Source organism: Balaenoptera ricei, chromosome X (assembly GCF_028023285.1).
Source record: "Balaenoptera ricei isolate mBalRic1 chromosome X, mBalRic1.hap2, whole genome shotgun sequence".
NCBI classification, from domain to species: Eukaryota; Metazoa; Chordata; class Mammalia; order Artiodactyla; family Balaenopteridae; genus Balaenoptera; species Balaenoptera ricei.
Genome location: NC_082660.1, coordinates 14095884 through 14121146, shown reverse-complemented (window position 1 = coordinate 14121146; position 25263 = coordinate 14095884). Strand labels below are relative to the sequence as shown.

The following is a 25263-nucleotide window of genomic DNA, read 5'->3' as shown; positions in this document are numbered from 1 at the left end:
GCTTTAAAGCCTAATAAGGCTTGCCATTTTTTTTTTTTTTATGCTAGAATATATTGCCGAAAAACCGAAATTCAGCTCAGGATCCCAGATACAGTGGCATTCACAAGTGTCAGTGGAATAGTTTTCCAATATGATGTACAAAACATGACAAGCAATTTTAAACTCTATTATAATTTTTTTGCAAATCCTCATGAAAAAAAGTTTTACATAAATATTCCAATACTTTAATTATATATTTATCACAGCGTGGTCTCCCACCCAGTCTTGAGGAAGAAGAGCCCACACGCAGCCGGGAGTTTACAGAGGTACAGAGCGTTTTCATAAACGCAAACAGAGCCATCTGGACCAACCAGCACAGCCCTTCTGGAGCCGGGGATGGAGCCGGCATAGCAGCAAAGCACCGGGCACGCCACATGTGCAAGTCTGAACCAGGGCCCAGCTGATAAACACCAGCCAAATTTACGAAGCTCAGAGGCAGCGAGAAGAGTCAAATTTAACTTAATTCCAAAATATTTGTGGAACTTCTGTTCACCTGGCCTCATAAAATATTATAAAGAATAGCTTTTCAAGGTTCTCTGGTCACTTATACCACATCAAGTAGAAAAATCTGAAAATAAAACACACAAGATGGAAATTCTCATACGCTCACACAACTGCTTAGACTGAAAAGGCATCTAGGTGAGGATAATAATTAGGAAATTGCTTTTTAAATAAGAGCTAAAACAGTGCGTAGTATGTGCCAGACGCTATTCATTGTGCTTTTCATATAACTTACTTAATCTTCACAGCAACAATAATCTAAGTCCTTTTCATTCTCTTAGTCTGTTTTTTAAAAAATTCAAAAGATTAGATTTTTAAAATGCAAAAGTAGGAGCTAAGGGATGGCTATGGATAACAGTATGATACTATGAGGCATTAACTGTACTTACCATATATAGGAGAGTTCTGGAATGGAAAGCTTTGATTTGGTGAAGAAGTTCTTGGCCACAGAACCTGTCAAGAGCCATTGTTTAAATAAATCATGAATTACTTATCTAGAGCAGCTTTTATATTGACATGTAAATGAATCACCATTTTTTTCATTCAGCAATTCCTACCATATAACCACAAATATAACAATTATTCATCAAAGCAACTACGAATTGTGTGGCTAAAAGCAACATACAAACGGCTTTTAAAAGAGTATGTAAATTAGAATAGGGCAAAAGAACTAACGACATAATACTTATTATGACATGAAAATTATATGAATTCCTTCTTCGTATTCCCAAAAATCTGCAAAATTTACTAAAAATTCAAAAGATAACTATCAAAATTATCAAAGTAAAAATCTGTCGAGCACTTTTAATGTGAACGGATGCAAAAGTAATACACGATCATGGTAGGAAACAGCAAAAAGAAGAAAAACTAACACCATTAATCTCATCATACTAGAGATAAGACAGACATCTTGGGAAAGCGTTTCAGTGAGATTTAAGATCTCTTGGTGGCTCTTCAAGAATCGCATCCAGGAACCTCTTGCTACTTTCTTTATTCACTGCAAATTTACCAGTAACAATGGAAATCAGGTAATCATTCCATTTTACATGTTACGTAGCTTCAAGTCCCAATTGCACTTAAAATGTTTAGACCCAATCCTTATTGAGATTGAAATTTTTATGCTTTCTGCTCTCAAAACAGTTTCACAATTCAAAAGCCTCAAGTCTAATACAAAGAACACTCAAATCAAAGCCCTAAACTCTATTCTAAACTGATAAAGTCAAAAGTCTTTCCTTAGCCATCACAGACTTCTAACTGGCCTTGAAACAAAGGATTATAGTGGACCCGAAGGCAGACTGATTTTCCTTTGATAGATGAAGGATCAAAAGACAAAGTACCCTATAAACGAATGAGCCTTCTCCCCAAGAGCACCTGGAAATCATGCTGACACAGGACTGCTGGCCATCCACGCAGCCTCCTTGTCTTGTCAAACATTTGTCAGAAATGTCTTGAAAGCCCATTTGCCAGCTATTTTATACATAGAAAGGCATTCTCCCCTAGTTTCATTCTTCTTTTTCCCTCCTGATCTCCTTTCTTCAAAGTATAATAGGCTCAAACCCACAGCTAGAGTGGCCTGGTCTTCACACAGTAGAGAGAGACTGTCGGCCCACGGTGTCCCAGAGTGGTTGGGTGGCGCCCACAGGGAAGACGGTGGCTAACAAGGTCAGAGAAGGAGCACTTGAGCAAGCCCGAGTGCTCCCTCCTTCGGTGCTGACAGAAGTTCAAATGGGGAGCTGGAACCCTCGCCCCAGCCCCACCCCCAAGCAACAGAGAAACCCCAAACAAGCCTCCTTTCCTTGCTCTCTCCAGCCATTTTCAGATCCACCTGAGAGCCACATGTGGGGCAGAAGAGGTAGAAGGGAGGCTTAAAAGCTGTCAGCAGTCAAAGATCAAAACCATGAATCCAGACTTTTTCTTACAAGGGGTCTCTCAGCCCAGTAAACTACAGCTACCCCCAGCATTGATCCATCAGTGACTGAATGTTAATACATCCAATATATACAGATCTTTAAAAAGAAATAAAGACCAGTAACCCACTGTAAAAATTGATTGAGCTATGAGAGTTCAAAGAAATAGATGCAACTGACTCTTAATCATATTGAAAAAAAAAATGTTCAACCTTGTTCGTGAGACATCTGTAAGTTAAAACCACACAAAGACATGATTTCTTGCCTGTCAGATGGGAAAAATACAAAAGTTCAATAACGTGTTTTGATAACAAGGCTATGGGAAAATAGGCACCTCATACAATGCTGGTGGGGTGACAAAACGGCACAACCCCAAAGAAGGGGTGTTTTGCAAAATCACATTTGACCCGGTAATCCCACTTCCAAATTAACCAAGGATACACTAACAAAAATATAAAAAGACATATGCAGAAGGCTATTTACAAGAGAAATATTTGTAATAGCAAAGGACTAGAAGTAATCCCAATAAAGAACTGGCTGAATAAATGATTGCACATTCACACAATCTATAAAAGGAAACGAGAAATATCTCTACATACGACTACCGAGTAATCACCAGAATATATTGTTAAGTGAAAAAAGCAAGGTGGAGGAAAGAATAAGTAGTATGCTACCACTTATCTAAGAAAATATGGAGATAAGAACACACACACATATATAGAGATATGCGCATACACGTATTTGCTTCTATTTTTAAAAACAGACAAATAAGCCATTAAACAAGATGTTTACCTATAGGAACAAGGAAGGAACAGGGTAGAGGAGATAGGGACAGGAACTAGACTTCTTCGAATGTAGCCTGTTTTGTACAGTCAACTTTAGGACTGTGTTAATATTTTATATAAGTAAAAAATTAAATTTTAAGAACACAATCCCTAAAAATTGAAATCAAAACAAATAAAACTGAAAAGCACAAAGCTGGAGAACTCTCACTATCCAATTTCAAAAACTTACTATAATAATCAAGACAGTATGGTATTGGCATTAGGCTAGACATACAAATCAGTGAAATAGAATTGGTAAAGAAATAAACCCTCACACTTACAGTCAGTTGAATTTTGACAGGGAACCTAAAACAATTAAATGGGGGAAAGAATAGTTTTTTCAACAAATGGTGCTGGGACAACTAGATATTCACATGCGAAAGAATAAATTTGAACCCCTACCCCATATCATATGCAAATTGGACGAAAGACCTAAATGTAAGAAATAAAACTGTAACATAGGGAATTCCCTGGCAGTCCAGTGGTTAGGACTCTGCGCTTTCACTGCCAGGGCCCGGGTTCAATCCCTGATCTGAGAACTAAGATCCCACAAGCCACATGGTGCGGCCAATAATAATAATAATAAAACAAAACTAATATGACCTTGGATTAAGCAATGGTTTCTTAGATATGACACCAAAAGCACAAGCAACAAAAGAAAAAATAAACTGAACAGCAAAATTAAACTTTTTTGCTTCGCAAGATACCATTAGGAAAATAAAAGGACAAGCCACAGATTGGGAAAAAAATATTTACAAATCATATGTCTGATAAGGAACCTGTGTCTAGAATACACAGAGGACTCTTTCCACTCAACGATTTTTTTTAAAAAATGGCAAAGTATCTGAATAGGCATTTCTCCAAAGAAGATATACAAATGGACAGTAAGAGCGTGAAAAGATGCTCAATGCCATTCTTCATCCAGAAAGAGATACCACTTCACATCCACTAGGACGGCTACAATCAAGAGATAAAAACAAGTGTTGGCAAGGATGTGGAGTAAGACACTACTGGTGGCAATGTAAAATGGTGCAGCCACTTTGGAAAACAGTCTGACTAGTCCTCAAATGGTTAAATACAGAGTTATCCTATGATCCAGCAATTCCACTCCTAGGTATACATCCAAGAGAAATAAAAACATACATCTACACAAAAACTTGTACACAAATGTTCACAGCAGCATTATTCTTAACAGCCAAAACAACTCAAAAAGTCAATCAACTGATGAACAGATAAATAAAATGTGGTCTATCCATACAATGGAATGATATTCAGCCATAAAAAGGAATGAAGCTCTGGTACATACAGCAACATGGATGAACCTTAAAAACATTATGCTAAGTGAAAGAGGTCAGACACCAAAAAACACTTATTATACAATTTCATTTATATGAACAGCCCAGAACAGGCAACTCTATAGAGAGAGAAAGTAGTTTAATGGTAACCTAGGGCTGGGGGCTGGGGAGAGCAGGAATGGGGAATAAATGCTAATAAGTAGGTGGTTTACTGGGGGGAGGCGCTCTAAATCTAGATTGTGACTATACTACACTAAAAACATTGTACACTTTAAATGGGTGAATTTAGAGTATGTAAATTACATCTAAATAAGATGCTTTCTAAAAAGGGACATCAACTAATTGCAATGTATGAACCTCTCCTGACCTTGATCAAACTAAACTTTTTAAAAAGGCATTTGTGAGACAATTGGGGAGATCTGAACAAGACTTGATATTAAGTAATTTGTGGGGTTTTTTTAATGTGCTAATGAGTTGCGGTTATGTTTTTAAAAGAGGCCTTATCTCTACAGATACATTCTGAAATATTTTCAAATGAAATAGCCTGGTAATTGCTTCAAAACCACCTAGGCTCAGAGAGGGTATAAATAAAACCAAATTGTGAGAGCTGAGTGATAGGTACATAGGAGTTTGTTATACTAGCCACTTGAGTTGTGTCTGTATTTGAAATTCTGCAAAATGAAAAGGTTAAAAGAAAATAAAAACATTCCTAACAGCTACCTATTTGTATTTGGCTAAATATCTGCATACATTGTGAAGAAACTCACTTAAGCAGTGGGTAAAGTTAGCAAGTGGTCAATAAATGCAATCTGGGTTTCTGCTTTTTTTTAAATCATGTCGTCAACGTTAATTTTTGTATCTACAATATTCTGCCTTCAAATAAAGCCACTGCCACCAACCAGAAAATGATATCTGTGTTTATACAGGTATATTTCAACTACGCACCTTATTTCACGAGAGAAAATTAATCTTAGTCCACACTGCGATATGTCAGGTTACAATTATCAAGGACATATTGTTATTCTTCACAATTGAAGTATAAAAAGAAAGTTTTATGAATTTGTCTTCCAGACTCTACTATTTCACTGTCTAGTCTTCAGCCGGATGAAATGTAGCCACGTGGGAATTAAATCAGTTCCTCTCAGCTTGAATTTTGCATGAGAACTCAATAGGAATATGTATTTCTGAAGATAACCCAGAAGAACTAACATGTGGACATAAAAATGCTGGCCAATTTTCCTCCCATATTTTCTCTCAGAAAAACCAAAGGAGAAAGAATGCAGCCAAAGAAAACGAACATGAACTTGAACTCTAAGGTGTATATAACATAAGGAGACCTGTGACAGCAACTCTTTGGGAGGCTACACTATGTCCTTGCTGTAACACCAACATAATGAGTACACAATTAAAGGTGCGACACTCATTTCAGGAACTGCTCCAGCTAATAAGGCACAGGATCTGAACCACGATGCTCCAAATTCCCATTTAACCCCCCTTTGAAACGGAAACATAACTTTCCCAATATCATTGCCAAGTGTTTTTCTGCATGGTTTATAGTTGATGAGACATTCAACCTCAGAGAAAAACAAACTGAAATCATAGAAGGTTGTTGTACTCATTTTGTGTGGACGATTTCTCAAGATGGGTGCTGTTATTTATGTGAGACAGTGAGCTGGGACCCGTGTTCTCACCGGCCAGACTTTGTTACCTGAAATGAAGGAACTCGGATCAGGCTGAAGGGACCGGAACTGGTTGACATAATACTCTCGCTGCTCTTCCGTTATCCTCCAGGGTTCGTCTGGGTAACTACTGTTGTTATCCTGCAGTTCTCTCTCCACTGAAAAGGACTTTAAAAAGAAATCAATAAGCAGATGCTCACAGAAGCTGTCTTTTGTGAAACGAAGTAGAAATATTAAACCCAAGCATTATAATTATTTTTTTCCTCAAGGGAATGAATTTAAACACCTTGTGAGTGGAATTTAATGGGACTGTAAACTTCTGAAGGTCAGACATGATGCTTTATACCTTTCTTTTGTATTTCCCAAAGTTGTTAACAGGACTGAGCATGAAATACTGAACACCTGGGTGAGTGACGAAAGATTTTCCAATGTGATGAAGGGGGAAAAAATACAACCGTTCTTTTCTTCAAATATTCACCACATTTTGATCCTTTCAAATTAGTTGAGTAGATAGTAAGATAATCTAGATTGTTTTTAAACCATTTTTTTAAAATCTAGAACAGCTATAACCACACCATCTTTTTTTCTGAGGCATTCGCGTTGTATAAATCTGGGAATCAAAAGCTCTGAATCAAGTCCCACGTCCCCAGGTCCTACTTGAGTGGCAAGTCAGGATCACCAAACCTCTCCTTCCACATTTGTGAACTGGGGGTTCTACTTAGTAATAGAGCTGAGTGCAAAGATGGGCTGTCATGGTACCACAACAAACAGGGTAACAAGGGGTGCATCCGACCTGCCACTAGGGGGCATGCAAGCCAAATTTGAGAATTTAAGGATACAGAGAACCAGAGTAGTAGTGCAGAAGAAAACAGCTCTGCTAAGCAGTGGGGAAAGAAGCAAAAATGGTGATTCTGGAAGGAGCAGCACAGGGCTTTGTTGCATCCCTCCCATCTACCCTAAGGCTAAGGTGCTACTTGCCAAGGGCCACCTTCATGGAACTAAAAGGTGAACACAAGGAGGGTGAGCCTTTAAGACAAAAGGAGACTAGGAAAGAAGGGGAGAGGTATTACTACTAATACCCATCAAGGTGCCTGCTTCTGAATGAACACACTACCAAGGAATTAATCATTAGGAGGGTATTCTACTCACTATCCCCGGAAAAGACAGCAGACCATCTCCGCCCCCTGCCTCAACCTCCCCAACAAACACACACCACATTCTGGAAGTAACTCTTCCCAGGAACACTTGGCTCTCCTCTGATGCCATTCAGAGAAGAAACAACTCTGTAAAAAGTTTGAGCTGTGATATGACCTTGAGATGCCATCTTTGAAGTTTGCATACTAGATGAGTTTCCACTAAATCTAAATCAAACCGTTTTTAAATGCCCTGAAAGTCACTATCCAGTAGTTAATGCCTTAAATTCATAGAGTGTTTTGAAATTTACAAAGCATTTCATACACCCCTATCTCACCTGAGCACACCTCAAACATCTGAGAGGTAGACACAGCAGGTATTAGTATCCTTTTCCCAGATGAGGAAACCGAGGCTCAGAGAGCTTAAGGGACATGCCCATATCCTTCACTGAACCCCTGCAAGTCAGAAAATAAGTGCCCACTTTTTTTTAATCTGTTGCCAAAATCTCCATGCTAGGTATTGCCTGCTGCATTCCCTGGGGCTGACATGGAAGCTTCTACTCCCCTAAAATGCACTCTCCTTCCCACCTGGAACCGAAGCTGCCATACCCAGTCGCTGTTGGTAGTGTCATACCATAACCATCTGCTCACCCTATTTCCTCTCCCACATTACTTGACCCCTAAGTGGCATCAGTGGTCTCTTAGCAGGTCTCAAGTCTAATCTGACAGCAGGAATCAGGAATGGACAGGAGAAAGTGACTGATTCCTCTGCTTAAAAGCTTTCAGGATGACCTATTGCCCAATAAAACAAATCCCCCTCCTCCACCTGGCTTTTAGGGCCCTTATAATCCAGCCTCCTCCTTGGTCACTCATAGCAGGCTTCTGATAGCCCACATGCTCTCTCCTCATGGGTCAGGTTTGCGTCTTCTTCCCAGACCACCCTTCCTCTGATCCCAGCCCACTCAAATCCTACCCATCCTCAAGTCCCACGGCCCCGAAGGACTCTCTAACATACCTGCCAGGCCCACAGCCACTGCAGAGGCGCTACCTGCCCCCAACCCCCAGCTTGGCTAAGAAGATGGGTCTGGAACCACATGTGCACAGCATGGCCCACCTCATGCCCGGTCTCCCCCAGCTGAGTCCAGGTAAGTGTGGGTGGGCTCACAGTTGCTGGCCTCTGGGATGCTCTGGCATAGAAAGCTTTTCTCTAGCGAGAACAAGCTGGGCCAGATGCTCATTCTTGGGGATGTGGATAAAAAGTAGAAAGATCAACAAGCAGAGAAAGCAGACCCTGAGCAGATGCATAGCAGGGCGGTGGTGTCAAGCAAAGGCCACCTGGGACCTGAAGTCACAAGGGAGCAAGAACTGAGCACAAGCAGAACCTGTGAGGAACGGAAGTACGAGAAAGAGTCCGGGGCGAGGGTGGCTGCTGGCAGCCAAAAGATAAGTGGACAGTGAAGCAAACTCAACTAGGGCCAAGTCTGTTCATGGCAGAACAAACGTGAATAACCAAGGACTCCCATTCCTGGGGACCACAGGGCCAATCCTCGTCTCTCATTTCTTGGATTCCCATGAGAACCCCAACCCCTTCCTCCTTCTCAAGAAAACTTAAGCTGACAAGGAGAGTTCTTGCTCCTTAAAACCAAAAGTGCCAGGACATCCCTGGTGGCGCAGTGGTTAAGAATCCACCTGCCAATGCAGGGGACGCGTGTTCGAGCCCTGGCCCAGGAAGATCCCACATGCCGTGGAGCAACTAAGCCCGTGTGCCGCAACCACTGAGCCTGCGCTCTAGAGCCCGCGAGCCACAACTACTGAGCCCACGAGCCACAACTACTGAAGCCCGAGCGCCTAGAGCCCATGCTCTGCACGCAACAAGAGAAGCCACCGCGATGAGAAGCCCGCGCACCACAACAAAGACTAGCCCCCACTCACCGCAACTAGAGAAAGCCCGCGCGCAGCAACGAAGACCCAACGCAGCCAAAAATAAATAAAAATTTTTTTTTAAAAGTGCCTTCCAACAATGAGAGAGGGCATGTGAACACCGGGCAATCTGTACCTGGTGCGGCCCTTCTACCAGCCTGCACGAAACATGTTAACCTACCCCCATCTCTTTCCCCTTGCTTCTCACTGCATGTTTTGAATTGGTTTGATAAACCAAGTGATTTGAGCATCTTAGAAAATATGAATCCTTATTATAAGTATGCTAAGTATCACACAGTTTGAACATTTAAAGTGCTGTTAAATATCTTCATTCAGGTTTCGACCTGGAGGGCAAGAACCATATCATCTAAGCCTTCATTCTGCACACAGCCCCTAGCAGGCTCAGCACAGACACTATAAAAGTCGGGTGGGGGCCACTTATTGACGGGCTCTAACAACTTCAGGGGTATGTCTTATGTTGAAAGAGATGCAAAAACACTACTCTATGCTGCAGGTAATGAAAGAAAGCCTATGAGTCCATTTCATATTTTATTTTATTTTATTTTTTTTAAAGAACAACTTGATTTTTTTTTAATATTTATTTATTTGGTTGCACCAGGTCTTAGTTGCGGCAGGCGGGCTCCTTAGTTGCGGCATGCATGCGGGATCCAGTTCCCTGACCAGGGATCGAACCCAGGCCCCCTGCACTGGGAGAGCAGATTCTTATCGACTGCACCACCAGGGAAGTCCCCATTTCATATTTTAAAGTTTGAGATCTATCAACAGACGTCCCTGTCGGTCTCATGGTCTGATCTCTATGGAGAAGTTTCAAGTTCCTTATTCATTAAGTGAGTGATTTCAGAGACAGGTGGAAGGGGCGGATCACATTCCACATTCCCTGAAGCCGAAATATTCCAAAAGAAAGCTGATCTTTACTACAAGAAGCCAAACGATGTGAACTTTGCTGCAGAAACACTGACCTGCTCATTCATTCATTCATTCATTCATTCACAGACACTTATCCAACATCACCAACATCCCAGACACTAGACACTAGGGATACTCTGATGGTCAAACACATTCTTTTTCCCAGGAAGCCTAGAGTCCAGTGAGGGAGAAAGATGGGCAATCGCAAAACAGTGAGGTGTGAGCTGCGGTGAGATAGGGAACTCCGGAGCTCCGCGGCTGGGAGTTGGTCCACCGACCGCCTGCATCCGCATCACCTGGGGACTTGTAAGAAATACAGAAGCCCAGGCCCTACCCCACACCTAGTGAATCATCAAGTCTGGGAGTGAGGCTCAGGCATCTGCGATTTAACAAGCCCTCTAGATGATGCAAAGCACACTCAAGTCTGAGACGCAATGCTACAAAACATGCAGGGCAAGGCAAGCAAAAGGAACAGCATTTGCAAAGACACCTTAAAATGCCAGAAAATAGCCATCTCCTGAAAGTAGCTTGGTTGAGCTACATACAGATAGAATGGGCTGCCAGTGCAGAGGAGATGCGAATGGAGTTGCCTCAAGACGGTCCAGACCAGTGGTCCTCAACCTTTTTGGCACAGGGACCAGTTTCGTGGAAGACAATTTTTCCGCGGACCGGGGGGTGGGGCGGGGGGGGGATGGTTCAGGCGGCAATGCGAGCGATGGGGAGTGACGGGGCGCAGCAGATGAAGCTCTGCTCCCTCGCCCGCTGCTCACCTCCTGCTGTGCGGCCCGGTTCCTAACAGGACTCGGACCAGTACCGGTCCACAGCTCAAGGGTTGGGGACCCCTGGTCCAGATCATGAAGGTTCAGGTGCACCAGGTTAAGGGCTTTAAACTGTATCTAGAAGACAATCAGGAGCCACAGATAAGTATGACACAGGCCAATGAAATAATCAGATTTGAGCTGCAGAAAGATCACTTCAGTGAGGAGAATGGAAGGGAAGACTAAAGGTCGGAAGACCAATTAAGGCCATATCGGCAACCCCGGCCAGAGGTCACGGTGGCCCAGAGGAAGGGAGGGCTATGAGGGGAGTAAGAGAAAAAAGCCATAGGGCCCCCACCACATGAAGGCCCATTCCAGCGGTTTGGGACCTCTCTGGCAGCAGCTAGGGGGCCATCTCCTCGAAATGAACCCAAAAGGCAATCATAACAATCAAAGACCTGAAATCAGTCACCTAAGAGAGAATGTCTAATTGCAAAGACTGGAGGCACTGAGAAATGGGGGCGGGGGAACGATGGAGCCTTGGGCTTCCGAGGAGAAGCCGGAACCAGGGAGAGCCCCACCTCCGTGTGCACCCAAGAGGCGCCCCAGTTCCACTCCAGCTCTAGTGGTTTGGTTGGCTGGGTGGAGATTTTTGCTACTTGGTGCCAATTTTGAGCTCTACCAGCGTTTTTAAGAAAATATAAAAGGAGGGAGAGAGAGAGAGAAAAGGAGAGACAGAGAGAGAATCTTCCGCATCTGTGTGCTTAAGCCTCATACATATGGTTCATTATACAGTTCCTCTAGACACAGGAGAATTAGATTTGCTTATATTTAAAACATTCAAACCCTTGGTTTTGTTTCAAGTGAAATGCAAATATCTGGCACTGCAACTTGTTATCTCTGGGGAATACAGGCTGTTTATAATGAAAGAGACTTCAAAAGACTCATTAAAAAGTAATACTATTAATAAAATCCCAAAAGGTGACATTTACCCCTGAAGTATCTTAAAATCAAACATAGCTGAAAAGTACGAATTGCAAGGAGGCATTGTCAGGGAGAACTTAAGAAGGGGGTGTGTACTGTTACAACCACAGAACATTTCTGTTTAGAATATAACCCCACCCTGGAGGCCTCCTGTCAATGCTGCCTTAGAGTCCAGCCATTTCACCTGAGGGTGCGATGATCTTTGTTAGAACAACGTCCTTTTGGTGCCTTAGCAAACAAACCGTCTGGGGGAGCAAAACCTCCTAGCAAGCCCACAGTGACTCTGTGAGGACACCTCCCCTGCCAACGACCTTTTGGAAATAAGAACACCATACTATGACCACTGATCAAAGCATGATCTCATGAGCAAAGATATGAGAAGACTCAACCACCCTAAAGGGGAAGACTGGCTCACAGGCTGGTAAGACTAGACCATAGCCCACGTGACAATTAAGCTGCCTACAGAAAGATCCGGGGATTGATCCGTCACGGGGCAGAGAAAAAAGAAGAGTCAGGGAAGCAAATGATAGCCGTGCTTCTATGTGGGGTTAATGGTGGTTGTCCTCTGACCACTCACGCCCTACATGCCTGGTGTACGGGTGTCAGCGAGTGGCTGCCCAGCCAGTAATGACATTTTCCAGCCCTTCCTGCAATTAGCCACAGCCATGCAACTGAGTTCTAGCCAGTGCAGTGGGGGCGCAAGCGACCTGCACCACTGCCAGGCAGGGCTAGCACCCCGTGGCCCTCCTCTATGCTTGTCCCCATCAGCCCACTGAGAAGGGGCGGCACAGCCACAGGACAGAAGCAGCCCTGTCGCCTGAATCACCATGTGGGGGAAAGCTGCCTGCCAATCTGTGAGATGAGTGAGAAGCAGACCTGCTGTGGGAAGTCATTAAAATGCGGGGCGTATTTGTTAGAGTGGCTGTTACTCTAACCAACCTACCCTTCAAGCGAGGCCCAAAGAAAAGGCACACCTGCCTAGCGCCAACAGCACAGCCACTCCAGCGTTGAAGACGAAGCATGAAGCCATCTTCCTTTTGTAATCTGACCACCTAATGACCTGAGACCGCTCTGAGCCCAAACAGTTTTCTAATTTGATTGCTCACGAAGACTATCTTCAGGGACAGCATGTGGATGCATCTTTACAGCCGTCTTTCTATACTTGGTTAATATGAGTTTGATAGGAGATTCTCAGGAAGGAAGTACAGAGTAAAGAGAAAAGAGGGCTGTGGTAAAACTGGGAAAAACTGGGAAATGAGGAATGAAGAAAGGAGCTAAAGAAGGAGGTGGAGCTCTGCAATTTTGTTTTTCACATTCGACTGTTCCGTATCATACTCTATAGCCTCATTTATACTGTTTCCCACCTCGCTCTCATTCTAACGTAAGGCCCATGAGGACAGGAAATTTTGTCTATTCTGATAACAGCTATACCCCAGAGCCTAGAAAAGTGCCTATCACATGGGAAACACTCAAAAGACGTTTGGCAAATGAGTGAACAAATAAACAAATGATGGGACAAGCTGCCAATTCTGACTCATACACAGAACGGTTAACCTGAGCCCTCCTATCATGACTGGAGCTGAAGTTTAGATGCACTTGCCAAACAACTGTCACCCAACAGTGTAAAGCCTGCGCCCTCTCCCTTGCCTATGAAAACTTTTTTTTTCTTTTTATTTTAAAATATTATAGAGTCGCTGGAAGTTGCAATAAATAACTTCTGTTTTTACCTGTAGCAAAGTTAGTTACAATTAAATCCTAACAAAGCAATTCAACTTTATCAGCTTCTTCATGGAAATAAATTCACAAAGATGCCTTTAATCACATACTGCCAAACTTACTTAGGGATCTAATCTCAACAGCTTAGAAGGCTGAAGCCCAGACTATAGGAATCTCTGAGTCTAATGAGCAATGCACAGTTGCTGCTTATTATGATAAACTAAATTTTTTAGATGATCACCACAGACATCAGAGAATGTCAGATAACATGTATTCGTTACGTGCCAGACACTGTAAGCACCTAATACACAGGATCTACTTTCATCTTCACAACAACCCTGCAAAGTAGGTCCCATTAGTCCCATTTTGCAGAACAGGAAACTGAGGATTAGGGAAGGGAAGTGACTTACCGAGACCACACACCTAGTAAATGGTAGAGCCAGAACATGAACGGAGTCCAGAGTGTGTACTCACTCAGCGAGCTCTGTGGTTCCCCCCTCTTAACCATCCATCCATCCTTTAGCCATGTACCATTTCCTTTTAAGAACTAACGTCACTGTAATGCCTAAAATACTGTCGCAATTCTGCAGATTGAGGATCTGAGTTGAGGATACAAATATCCTATACTTCCACTTACCCCTCCATTACCTAGTTTAGTTGTAGATTTTGGCCAGTGAACTATTAAATCATACAGACAGAGCACCATCTTATTTCTCACATAACTTTTGCTTATAAGCATCTGGCATGTTTTCGCATCAGGAAAGAATCCTGTAGAGAGCCATACAATACAGATATTCAATCACTGCGCTGTTATTTTAGTATGTGGCACTAACACTACTTTGATTAACAAAAGAAATGCTTATGAGTAATCACTGTCTCCAATTCTTCCACCAGGAGCCAAGATCTCCTGCTCAGAAGGGCATTTTTCCTTTACGATTGTCAGGATTTTGCTCTCTGCTTAGAGGGGAAGAGCAGGAGAAAGCAAGAAATCAGCAGTAAGAGGAGCCTTGGATGAGGCTGCGGGCTTCCGGTGCTATTACACTAACGTGCCAGCCCCATCCTTGCTGATGAGGTCAAGGCTGCCTGTCTCTTCCCCACTGTCCTCCCCTTAACACTCAAGGCAGCCTGAGGTCAGCTGGGAAACAGATGCACCAAGAACTCAGGCTGAATCCATGGAAGGCTTTAGAGAGTGAGGCTACAGACTGGAGGTGCAACAAGAGTGCAGGTTCTGGAGGCAGACAGGTTTGGGTTCAAATCTGGGATGGTCACTTACTTCACTTCTGAGCCAATAGTTCCCCACCTACCTCTCCGGCCTCACATCCCCACGACTCCAGGCTCCAGCCACACCAGCCCTCTTCCAGTACTCCATACTACACATGGCACAAGGGCTCGCTAGACATGGGCTCCACCCCCTCTTAGCATAACGCCCTGCACTGCAGACAACGGCTACGTAAAAACTACACCTTCTGAACACCTCTGCTGCTAGAATGCCACGCTGGAGTCAGGTTCCACTAAACACGCCCACGGAAGACAGATGAAGAACCGAGTCGCACGGTGAAAGAGGCAGGGAACAGAGCATTCACTTTGCCAGCCCTGGTCATGCAGGTGGGGCACCAGGGCGAAAGCTAGGGCAGCAGTCACCCCATTCCACAGCTCTGCTCGCGGCAGAGGCGAGGCTCCCTTAGTCACCAGTTCTGCTGTGGGGTTTGGGAATTGTTCCTGCAATCTCAGAACACAGTCTGAATTTTCAGTCCTTCCAAAGAGTTGGCAGGCTCTCCACACCCCTTATTATAAATCCCTATTTGCTTCAGCTAGTCAGAGTAGATTCTGGTGTCAACGGTGAAGCATGCCCTTTGTCCAGACTTTTCCTGGGGCGTGAGACACCCCTTTCCTCACCTCCCAGCACCATCCCTCCCTGCCTGGTGAACTCCGAGTCCTCCTTCACAGCTCAGTCCAGCATCACTTCTTCAGGGAAGCCTCCCTTCACTTTCCAGCCCCAGGGCCAATTTCTCTGTTATATGCTATCCAACTGCTCTCTTGCCTTCAGGGCAATTGTCAGTTTTCCATTATACACGCAGAGGCAGGATCATGTGATTCCCATCCATCTCCCCTGCTCGACTGCTCCTCGACAGCAGGGACCATGTTTGTCATCCTCAGGGCACGCTGGCATGGCAGCTGACCCATAGAGGCCACTTAGTAAGTACTTCCCAATGGATGAGTCGAGGACACAATCTGGCAGGCAGTCTACCCTGCAATCAAGACTGCTGGGAGGACGAAAGGGCACAGACTAGTGAAGAGGCCGGCACAGCACGGGGTCCAGAGAAGCACTCTGTCGGTAGTGCCTCTTGCTGGGACAGATGATCGGGAGCACGACACCGCCTGCTGCCCTGAGATCGGGGGATACTGATGCGTTTAGGGGTAAAATGGTGCCCCTGTAAGGGAGCCTTTCCTGTTCACACCACACTATCTACTGAGACCAAAGGGTCCTAGGAAACAAACACCACACTCCTTTCCAGCTTTACAAAGTACTCTCTGACACCAGGAGTTTAACTGGGTGTTTTCAGCTATATCCAAGAGGCTAATTCAGAGGCACCCTGTCTACCAAATCAGTGTGGGCCCTAGCTACTAGCAGGAAGGTTCTGGACACCATAAGCCTTTAATGAAATGCTCACAGCTGGGGTGGAAAAGCAACACTGACCCCACAAATAAAATGTGCTTATTTGCTTTCATCTAACCAACCTGTCTAACCACATGGACGCTAGAATCCTAATGTGTACCAGCCTACCATTCTTACGCTCCCCACCGCCTCTAAGCACGGATTCCGAAAGGCCTTAAGGCGGCACCCCAATCAGTCATGATATTTACTGAATCAGTATCTTTGTCCCATAAACATCCTTCAATCTCTATCCCAGGCACCCTCCTCTTATATCCTAGAGTCACATTTCTTTCAATGATCCAGTATCTCTTTACTTTTCTCATCTCATAACACAGAACATTTTTGCCTTTCACGTAGAAGTGTCTCCCAGCGAAGAAACCAGGTGACTGCCATCACTTTAATCATTAAGAAGTGTGGGTACATGGGGAGCACCTGAGGAATACCATAAGCGACAGCTACAAAAGATTTAGGCTGAGAAAAGTAAATTGCAGTATAATTCAATAAAACGTTTCAAAAATAAGGGATAGAAAATCTGAATAAGAATTATAAGTAGATGAAGGAAATAAGTAGGAAAAAGAGGCTGGATACTATGAAAAATAGGACCTCTTTGTGGTAATAACAGTGACCACTGGGATATCTGTGTGTTCTAGGTAGATTCGGGGAAGTAGAACACATCAACCTTTCACCCCTTAGGAGATGACCAAACTCCATCTAGGGTTTCAAATCAAATAGGGAGTGAATCTGGTAAAACAAGATGTCAAACCGAGAACAAGTCACGTGCATTCCGATAAATTTCATCAAACCAGTTCTTCCTGTTACACACAAAGGCAAACACACATATACCCTCTCCCTCCCTCCCTGCTGTCCCTCCCTTCCTCCTCCTCCTCCCCCCTTTCCCCTCACCCTTCCATTTCAGTCAGAGGAAGAGAATTTAGTTGTCTGAGCAATGCTGAGAGGTACACACACACACACTGTGTTGACATTTACCATCCTTAAAAAAGAAAATTTTCCAAGCCCTAATCTCTAGCCATAAACTAATTCAACTTTACTGCCATAAAGGTAGAAACAAGAAGTCAGTGCCAGTGGGCCTGGGGCACTCCAGAACCAAAAGGAAGTGGGGTCCCTAACCTCCTCCAAGGGCATCAGGGGCCCAGGACCTCCTCTCGACCACACAAAAGAAGTGCTAATTAAAACTACACCAAGATTTCATTTTTCACCTATCAGATTGGCCAAGATCCCTAAGTTTCTTAGCACACTGCATTTGCATGGGTATGAGAAAATACACACTCTCATACATTGTTAGTAAGTGTGTAAATGGGCACCGCCTCCAATTTGAAAATCTCTACCAAAAATTTAAAATGTGTAGCCATTTCACCCAATTATTCCATTTCTAGGAACTATTCCTACATATATACAAACACTGTGATTGCAAGTTCTAGCTATTGATCAGAGGGGACTGGTTACATGATTTCTGGCAGATGTACACAAGGAAATACTATGCATTCGAAAAAACCAAAAAGATGAGGACATACTCTATGTACTCTTACAGACTGTTGTTAAAGCTTATTGATAAGTAAAAAAATGCAAAGTGCACAACAGATGTATAGTATGCTACCACACATGTAAAAAAGTGGAACTATATATTTTGCATATATTATATATAATTACATATAAGAATACCTATATTCACTTGTATATGCATAAAATAATCCTCTAATGATACAAAAGAAATGGGTCATGTCAAGTGCCTTGGGATGGGGAACTGGATGGCTGGGAGAAAGAGTGGGAAGGATACGTCTCTCTCTGTACCCTTTTGTATCTTTTGAATTTCTTACATTTTTTAAAAATTTTTAATTGCTCTGAAGAACAAGAGTATTTGAAAGCTCACAGCCCATGATCCAATAAAATAACAGCATGGTGTTTACTGCAGAATCTGAAACAAGCAACCAAAATCTTGGAGCACTTTGGCTGCCGCCTAGTGAGGAGGGAGATCATCACTAGGCAGTGTCTGGGCTCCACCCACTCGGGAGAACGGCACGTGGTCGGCCTGCAACCTGAGGACTAGTGGAAGTGGCCCGGTGCTGGAGGAGACGCAGGGAGCTTCACAGGGGGCAAAGTCAGAGCTCGCAGAAAAGGGGCGAGGGGAAAGATTCCAAAGTAAGGGGGAAAGGCCTGAGGCCCTACTGAAAAAAAAAAAAAAAACCAACCCACACACAGGCCAAATGATGCCTTGCTAGGGACGTCCCGGACCCTGAAAGAGCCGCCACGGGCTGGCTACCTCCTAGGTCATCTCCCTGGGCTGAGCATTAGGGAAGGGAACCACAGAGGCTGGGACAGGACCTGGTGTGCCCTACTTGCTTCCTGCTGCTTTCTGCTCCAAACTCGCAGCACCAGCTCCCTTATGACTCAACTCTCAGCCACCTCACTCCATCCCACCCCAATCCTTCGCCACAATAACCTCTAGTTTCTACTCTCCTTGTCCTCCTGGCATGCTGGTCCAGTCTACCTATAAAATAGCTTTCCCACCACAGAAAGTTCTCTCAGTGTGGTGTCAGCCTCCCAGAAAGACTGTTTCTCCCTGTTCCCATCAAAACTCTTAGAATGAACAATTCACTTGTGGCGACTATCAATTCTCTCCGGATTTATGCCAACACCACTCCAACAGAGCGTGGGGGTATTCATTTCTTTCACCACCCATGACACGGTCTTTGCTATTTAGAACCATACCAAAAGGACCAAAGGAGCAGACAATACCCGTCTCTGGCCATAAGTACCTATGGGGCAGGGTAGGGGGGCATGGCAAGAAACTGAGATTGAGTGAGAATGAGGGGAAAAAGGAGACAACTAAGTTAAATACATGCTTTTCAAGTTGCAGACTCTTAGATTTATATAGTGGCTGGCTACCAATGTCTAACATCTCCTCCTATACCTGTTCATCAGCAAACTTTCACCGAAAACATAGCCAAACCCCCAATTAGAATGGCACGGTGATAAAGTTCTCTAAATTCTGTTTGTCATTATTTTGTCTTTGAAATAAGAAGAGCAGCAAGTACTGAGAATTTGCCCCCAAAAGACTGTTAAGTTCATCCTTCCATAAAGAGAAAAAAAAAATCACAGCACGTATGCTTTGGGTTTAAAAAGTAAGTGTGAAAAAAAAAAGTAAGTGTGTTTGGTTTAAAATAAAAGATATTTTTAAGTGGGATCTGGCTGGAAGGATATTTCATTTCCCAAACCAGTCTCCCTAAAGCCAGGTAAAGGTATACTGCATATATTAGATATATAAGAATACTTGTATTTGCTCATATACGCATAAAACATTCCCGGGATAATACAAAACAAACAGACCACACTGGCTGCCTCTGGGATGGAAAACCAAGAAAGATCAGACGCCCATCCCTCCAGCTGATCCTCACGGATAAATGAGCGGACGAGCAATGAACTGCTTTTTAAGAATGAAAAAACGGAAACCTCACACGTACAAGAAATATTAGAAAGTTCTCACACTTCGCGTTATCAATGGAGAAAAAGCATAGATGAATTGAGACAAAGGAGAAAACCCGGAAGGCAAGACCGAGGCTGCAGAGGACACTGACTGTGTGGGGACCCTGGGCAGCTCTGCGGGGCCTGCTGTGGCTACGGGGGTGCGCAGGGGCCCGACACCGGCGCCCCGAGAGCCGCGGGTGACCTGCCGGGAGCAGTGGGCAGAGAGGGACAGGCTTCAATCAAGGGAGCAGGAGGATCACATCGTGTTTTTTAAGGTGATTTTTGTCCAAGACGAGGATAACGGATTTGAAGAGGCCAGTGGGGGAAGCAGGAAGAAAGAGTCAGAGGCTGACAGATGAGATTAGGTGACAGAGGGCAGCATGAACTGAGGAAGTGCAGAGAAACGGACAATTGAGAGAGGTATTTAGAAAGTGATATGACTACTACTCGGTAGCCGATGGGCAGACGGGATGAGAGGGGCGTCAGAAACAGCGAGCCGTGTGCTGGCCCACGTGCCAGGGGCGTGGAGTCAGGGGCGGGAGGGTGAGAACTGCTTTTGTGGGAAAAGACGTGTTTAAAGTGACAGTGGGGGGACTTCCCTGGTGGTCCAGTGGCTGAGACTCCGCACTCCCAATTCAGGGAGCCCATTTCAATCCTTGGTCGGAGAACTAGATCCCACATGCATGCCGCGACCAGGAGTTCGCATGCCGCAACTATTATTTAAAAAAAAAAAAAAAAAAGGATCCCACATGCCACAACGAAGATTCCGCACGCGGCAACAAAGATCCCACGTGCCGCAACTAAGACCTGGTGCAGCCAAATAAATAAATATTAAAAAACAAAAAAAGTGACAGTGGGACATTCGAGTGAAGACATCTGGCAGGTGGTGAGATGTGGCCATCAGGCTCCATGTAGCTAAATAGTAACAGAGTGAGAACTAGACCCAGGGATCCCCAACACGCAAGGGGCAGGTGAGGAGGGAAATTGAAATAAAAAGCTTAGGAAGAGGCAGTCACAGAAGCAGGAGACAAACCAGGAGAGGACAGTGGGAGCAGGAGGGTCAATTCTAAACCCTACGCCAGCAAAATCACAAATGACTACGTGATCTAGATGGTTAGGATCACTTGTGAAAAGTAAACCACAAAATGACCTATCAACACACCACGACAGAGAAGCAGGAAAGAATATTTACCATTTCTTTACAAACCACTGTCAACCACCCACCAACATAGGATGTGCTCAGCATCTGAAATTTCAAGGGGAAAAACAACATCCAACACCTGAACAAAAAAATCAAAATTCCGAAAATATTAAGACTGTTCATTCCAATGTCTGGGACTGAATTCCACATCAGCACCTCTGAAATGCCAAGCCCATGAGCTGCAGCAGTGCTGACCCAGAGTCCCTAAAAGCCTTCCCCCGTTCCCAGAGGCCACCCCTCTTCCAATCAGGCAGGAGGGACTAAATACAAGGCCACAGAGGAAGCTAGGAGAGAGCAAGGCTTCCATCAGCCCATGTGCATGGCAACATGGGGAATGAGTGACCCCGGCCCAGCCTAGCATCACACCCAATCCCTATTAATCCCCTACCACCAAAATCCTCCACTTTACATCCTCTCATCTACATGGCTAACTCAGGTTGGCATTTTGCTGTCTGGGACATGGAGTTCAGCCAAACCAAGTTCAAAGGAGTAAGAAGGAAACCTAAGAACTGAAGAAAGAAAAACACATCAGCCATGAAAACCACAGACTGCTGTCCCGAAAAAGGCCCCTTGCTCTCATCTTAAACAGAAGGCAATGCTCCAAACAGGAGGGGGGACCTCCACTGACACCAAACAAACATTAAGGGAATCAGACTGCTGCAGAGTATTACAATGGTCTGTTAAATCCATTCCAGCTCATTCGTGTTACAGAAAAGAGAAGGAACTTGCCCAAGGGCATGGAGAGTCTGCCAGGACCTGGGCGAGAACCTGTCTGGTTTTTCTGCACAATCCCATAAGTCCTTCTAATGGCCAATGGCTGCCAAATACTTCTATCCAGCCCCAGCTCTCCCCAAAGCTCCAGCCCCATATATCCTAGCAACTCCTTGACACCTCCTCTTGGCTGTCTCTAAGGCTCAAGTTCCAATATGCAACACTGATCTCAGGATCTTGCCTCAATACTCCCAACACTAGCTTTTCATTCAGGGCTTCTAGGCTTAACAGATGACATCACCATCCATGCGGTTCCTGAGACAAAGACCAGGAAATCGTGTCCAGTGTTTGAACTCTAGCCCTACCACTTCCTAGCTGTGACCTTAGGCAAACTAAGTAAGGTCTTTATACTTCAGGTTTTGTCATCTGAAAAATGGGATAATGACAGGAATTACCTCATAAGATAGCTCTGAGCACTGCAAGAGAGGTGTATAAAGTGCTAAGCTCATAGAAAACATCTTTGTACGCGCAGCTCCCTCTATCCTCTCGCCTGCTCTCCCCCGCCCCACCCCCCCCCACCTGGTTAAGATGGTTCAATCCTTCCCCTTTCAACTCGAGTGTGACTCCCCTCTGCAAGCCTTCCTTGATCAGCCCCTGCCTGCCAAGGCTAGGACCTAACTTCCCGCCGCCATTTTTCATCCTCAAAGCACACTGTAATTTCCACTCACCACATATCATAATTATATATTTACTTTGTGATGGTCTGATCAATGGCCGTCTCCTCCAATAGTCTATAAGCTCCATGAGGGCAGGGACTGGGTGTGTTATACCTCATTTTTGTATTCTCAACACAATACCTGGCACTTAATAGGTATTTAGTGAACATTAGTTGCTTGAAGCGCTCAAGAAGCACGTTTACCAGCAGAAAAACGGACCTAGAGATTAGAAGAGAAGCCCCAGGACACCAATCCAAGTGAGAGCCCATGGCCATCTCAGCCAGGTGGCTACGCAGAAAGGGCCCAGTGAGCCCCATCCAACCATGGCGAGGTTCGGGATTTACTGCTTGTTTGCCCGTCATTCTAACAGTTCAGGATGTGGTCTCCACAGCACTAGAACAGACTCTGCAGAAACATACATGGCCACACCTCACAGATTTTTTTACATGAATCCCAGTCCCGCCCATACCTTTCCTAATGTAACCATCACTCCACAGCGGGTGTGATTCTCATGTTTAAAAACACGTATTTTTGTACCACAGGACCTCTAAATGCAGCCAACTACTCCATCTGCGGCTCAGCTGAAGAAACAACTGTCTGTTCCAACTTGGGGGTAAAACTGAGCTCTACTGGACCTAGGAGGGAATGGCATCTTGGCTCCCCAATGTGGTACCAATAAGGGATTTTCCCGAATATTTTTACTACACCCAATGTTTATTTATACAGCAACTCTAGAACCTAGCCTCCTTATAACATGGGACTCTAACGTATATAGGAAAGTATTTGAAAGAGCAGGTTTTGACATTGGGCAGGCCTGGTTCAAATTCTGGATCTGCCACTTACTAGTTATGAATGAAACCTTAGACCCATGACCTGACCTCTCTCGGCCACAGTTACCTCACCTATACTAAGAGATACAACAATACCTAGATCTGATAGTTGGAGGAAGAATTATACACAAATACACAGCATATGGCTCAATTATCTACCACCTTTAAGAAAATTCTTTGTACACAGAGTACTACCTCAGAAGTTAAGTTCTGTACCACGCCTAACACAGAGACCCATCCCCAGAGGCTATAAAGTGAACACCTCAATCTCCCTTTGCCTTGTTTATTCTCTTCTAGAATACCAGCCCACTTCTTTATGGGACGATCTGACATCACCCGTCTATTGTGAGAACTCCCTGAGCATAAATGATCCTTCTTCCTAAGCTGGACAATTGAAATGTTATACAAACCACCCTACTTCCTCTTGTCTTTAGAGTCAAACAGCCAATCCAGTTTTCTCAGGGTTTTTCTCATGCTGACACACACACACACCCTTTTTTGGGACTATGACTTCACCAGCATAGGACTCAGAGGTACTACACAAGATAACGGTTGCAGACACGGGAAAAAATAAGAGCTCTTTATCCAAAGGAAACACTGGAGAAAGGGAAGCTGAAATTTGCTAAGTTGTGGTGTAGCCAGGAGAAACTGGGAGATCACTTGTGCTTCTGCCATATTGTATCGATTACAAACAGGAAACTAGTTGCTGCCACTTGTTAAATAACTGTTCTCCAAACAGCATTGAACTAGGCACTGAGAGAAAATACAGGAGAACCACCTCTGCCTTCCAAAGCTTGCAATGTAACTGGAGGTTCAAAACAAAATGGGCAATAGCGAACTATGCACTGAATAAGTAATATTAAAGAATAAGGCAGAGATAAGATAGGCTGTTTTGGAAAAAGTAGAGGCCTCCTGAAGGAGGTGTCTACTGATTAAGCAGATAAAGGTGGAAGGGCATTTTAGACATACCAAAGATTAAGAACCAGCCCGGATTAGTCTAGAGACACTGAGAAGGGGAGAAACACACACAGTAGAAAAGATTTAGGAAAATACACAAGCAACAGAACAAGAAGTACAATATTTGCATTAGGAGGCAGTTTTATGTCCTCCTTACAAAAACAAAACAAACAAACAAACAAAAACAGGGCCATCAAAAAGCCATACCCCCGAAGTCTCCCACTGGCATAACCCCACAGCGGCGTCACTTACCCGGATAAGGGAAGCCTGATGCCGAAGGGGTTTGGCTCCTGGGCCCCCCAACGAGGGTCCCTCAGGCTGGACAAGGGGCTGTCTAGCTTCATAAGGAGCTGAAACAGCAGGAGGGAAAGTCAGCATGGTAGACAAAGATTCCACCCAAAAATTATGATTTCACACACAAATTGCTACAGTGTCTGCTTTTCAGGGAAGAATTAGCAAAGGAATTAGAGTTTACAGGGATAGGGCCACCTAAGACAAACAAACCTTGGTGCCCCTGGGTACAATATAACTGAACAATCTAAAGACAGTCGCCCAATTCATAAGGCAGGAAAATATTTATATCAGGTTAAGATTAGGAATAAATTAGAAAGGTGGAATGGTGTGAACCTAAACTGGGATATAAAATAATGAGAGTAGTTAGAAAAGTGCCATGTTTTAAGTGTTCAAATTCTAAATATAAGGTAAATTCTATATATACCCTGCTATTTAAAAGGCTTCCATTCATCATCCACACCCCCAAAGAAGCAAGAAAAGGAATATGCATTTTGAACATTAAGAATCAGTGTTGTCATTTATTTTGTTTTATTTTTTAAAAATTATTTTTATTTATTTATTTATTTGACTGCGTTGGGTCTTCGTTGCTGCACGCAGGCTTTCTCTAGTTGCGGCGAGCGGGGGCTACTCTTTGTTGCGGTGCGCGGGCTTCTCATTGTGGTGGCTTCTCTTGTTGAGGAGCACGGGCTCTAGGCACGTGGGCTTCAGTAGTTGTGGCATGCAGGTTCAGTA

The 25263-nt window shown here is 44.2% G+C and overlaps 1 protein-coding gene across 7 annotated transcripts in view; it reads right to left on the bottom strand.

The window, feature by feature from the left end:
* The window catches only part of REPS2 (RALBP1 associated Eps domain containing 2), a 222132-nt gene that overhangs the window by 108056 nt on the left and 88813 nt on the right, over nucleotides 1-25263 (bottom strand). For 4 of the 7 annotated variants that reach the window (XM_059910736.1, XM_059910741.1, XM_059910738.1 and 1 more), the window contains exons 5-8: nucleotides 24490-24587; nucleotides 10996-11121; nucleotides 6275-6413; nucleotides 930-993 (exon numbers count right to left, since the gene is read on the bottom strand). In XM_059910736.1, coding sequence (XP_059766719.1) covers nucleotides 930-993; nucleotides 6275-6413; nucleotides 10996-11121; nucleotides 24490-24587 — 427 coding nt within the window. The remainder of the gene's footprint in view (nucleotides 1-929; nucleotides 994-6274; nucleotides 6414-10995; nucleotides 11122-24489; nucleotides 24588-25263) is intronic. The other 3 variants (XM_059910739.1, XM_059910740.1, XM_059910742.1) reach the window with 1 other exon arrangement.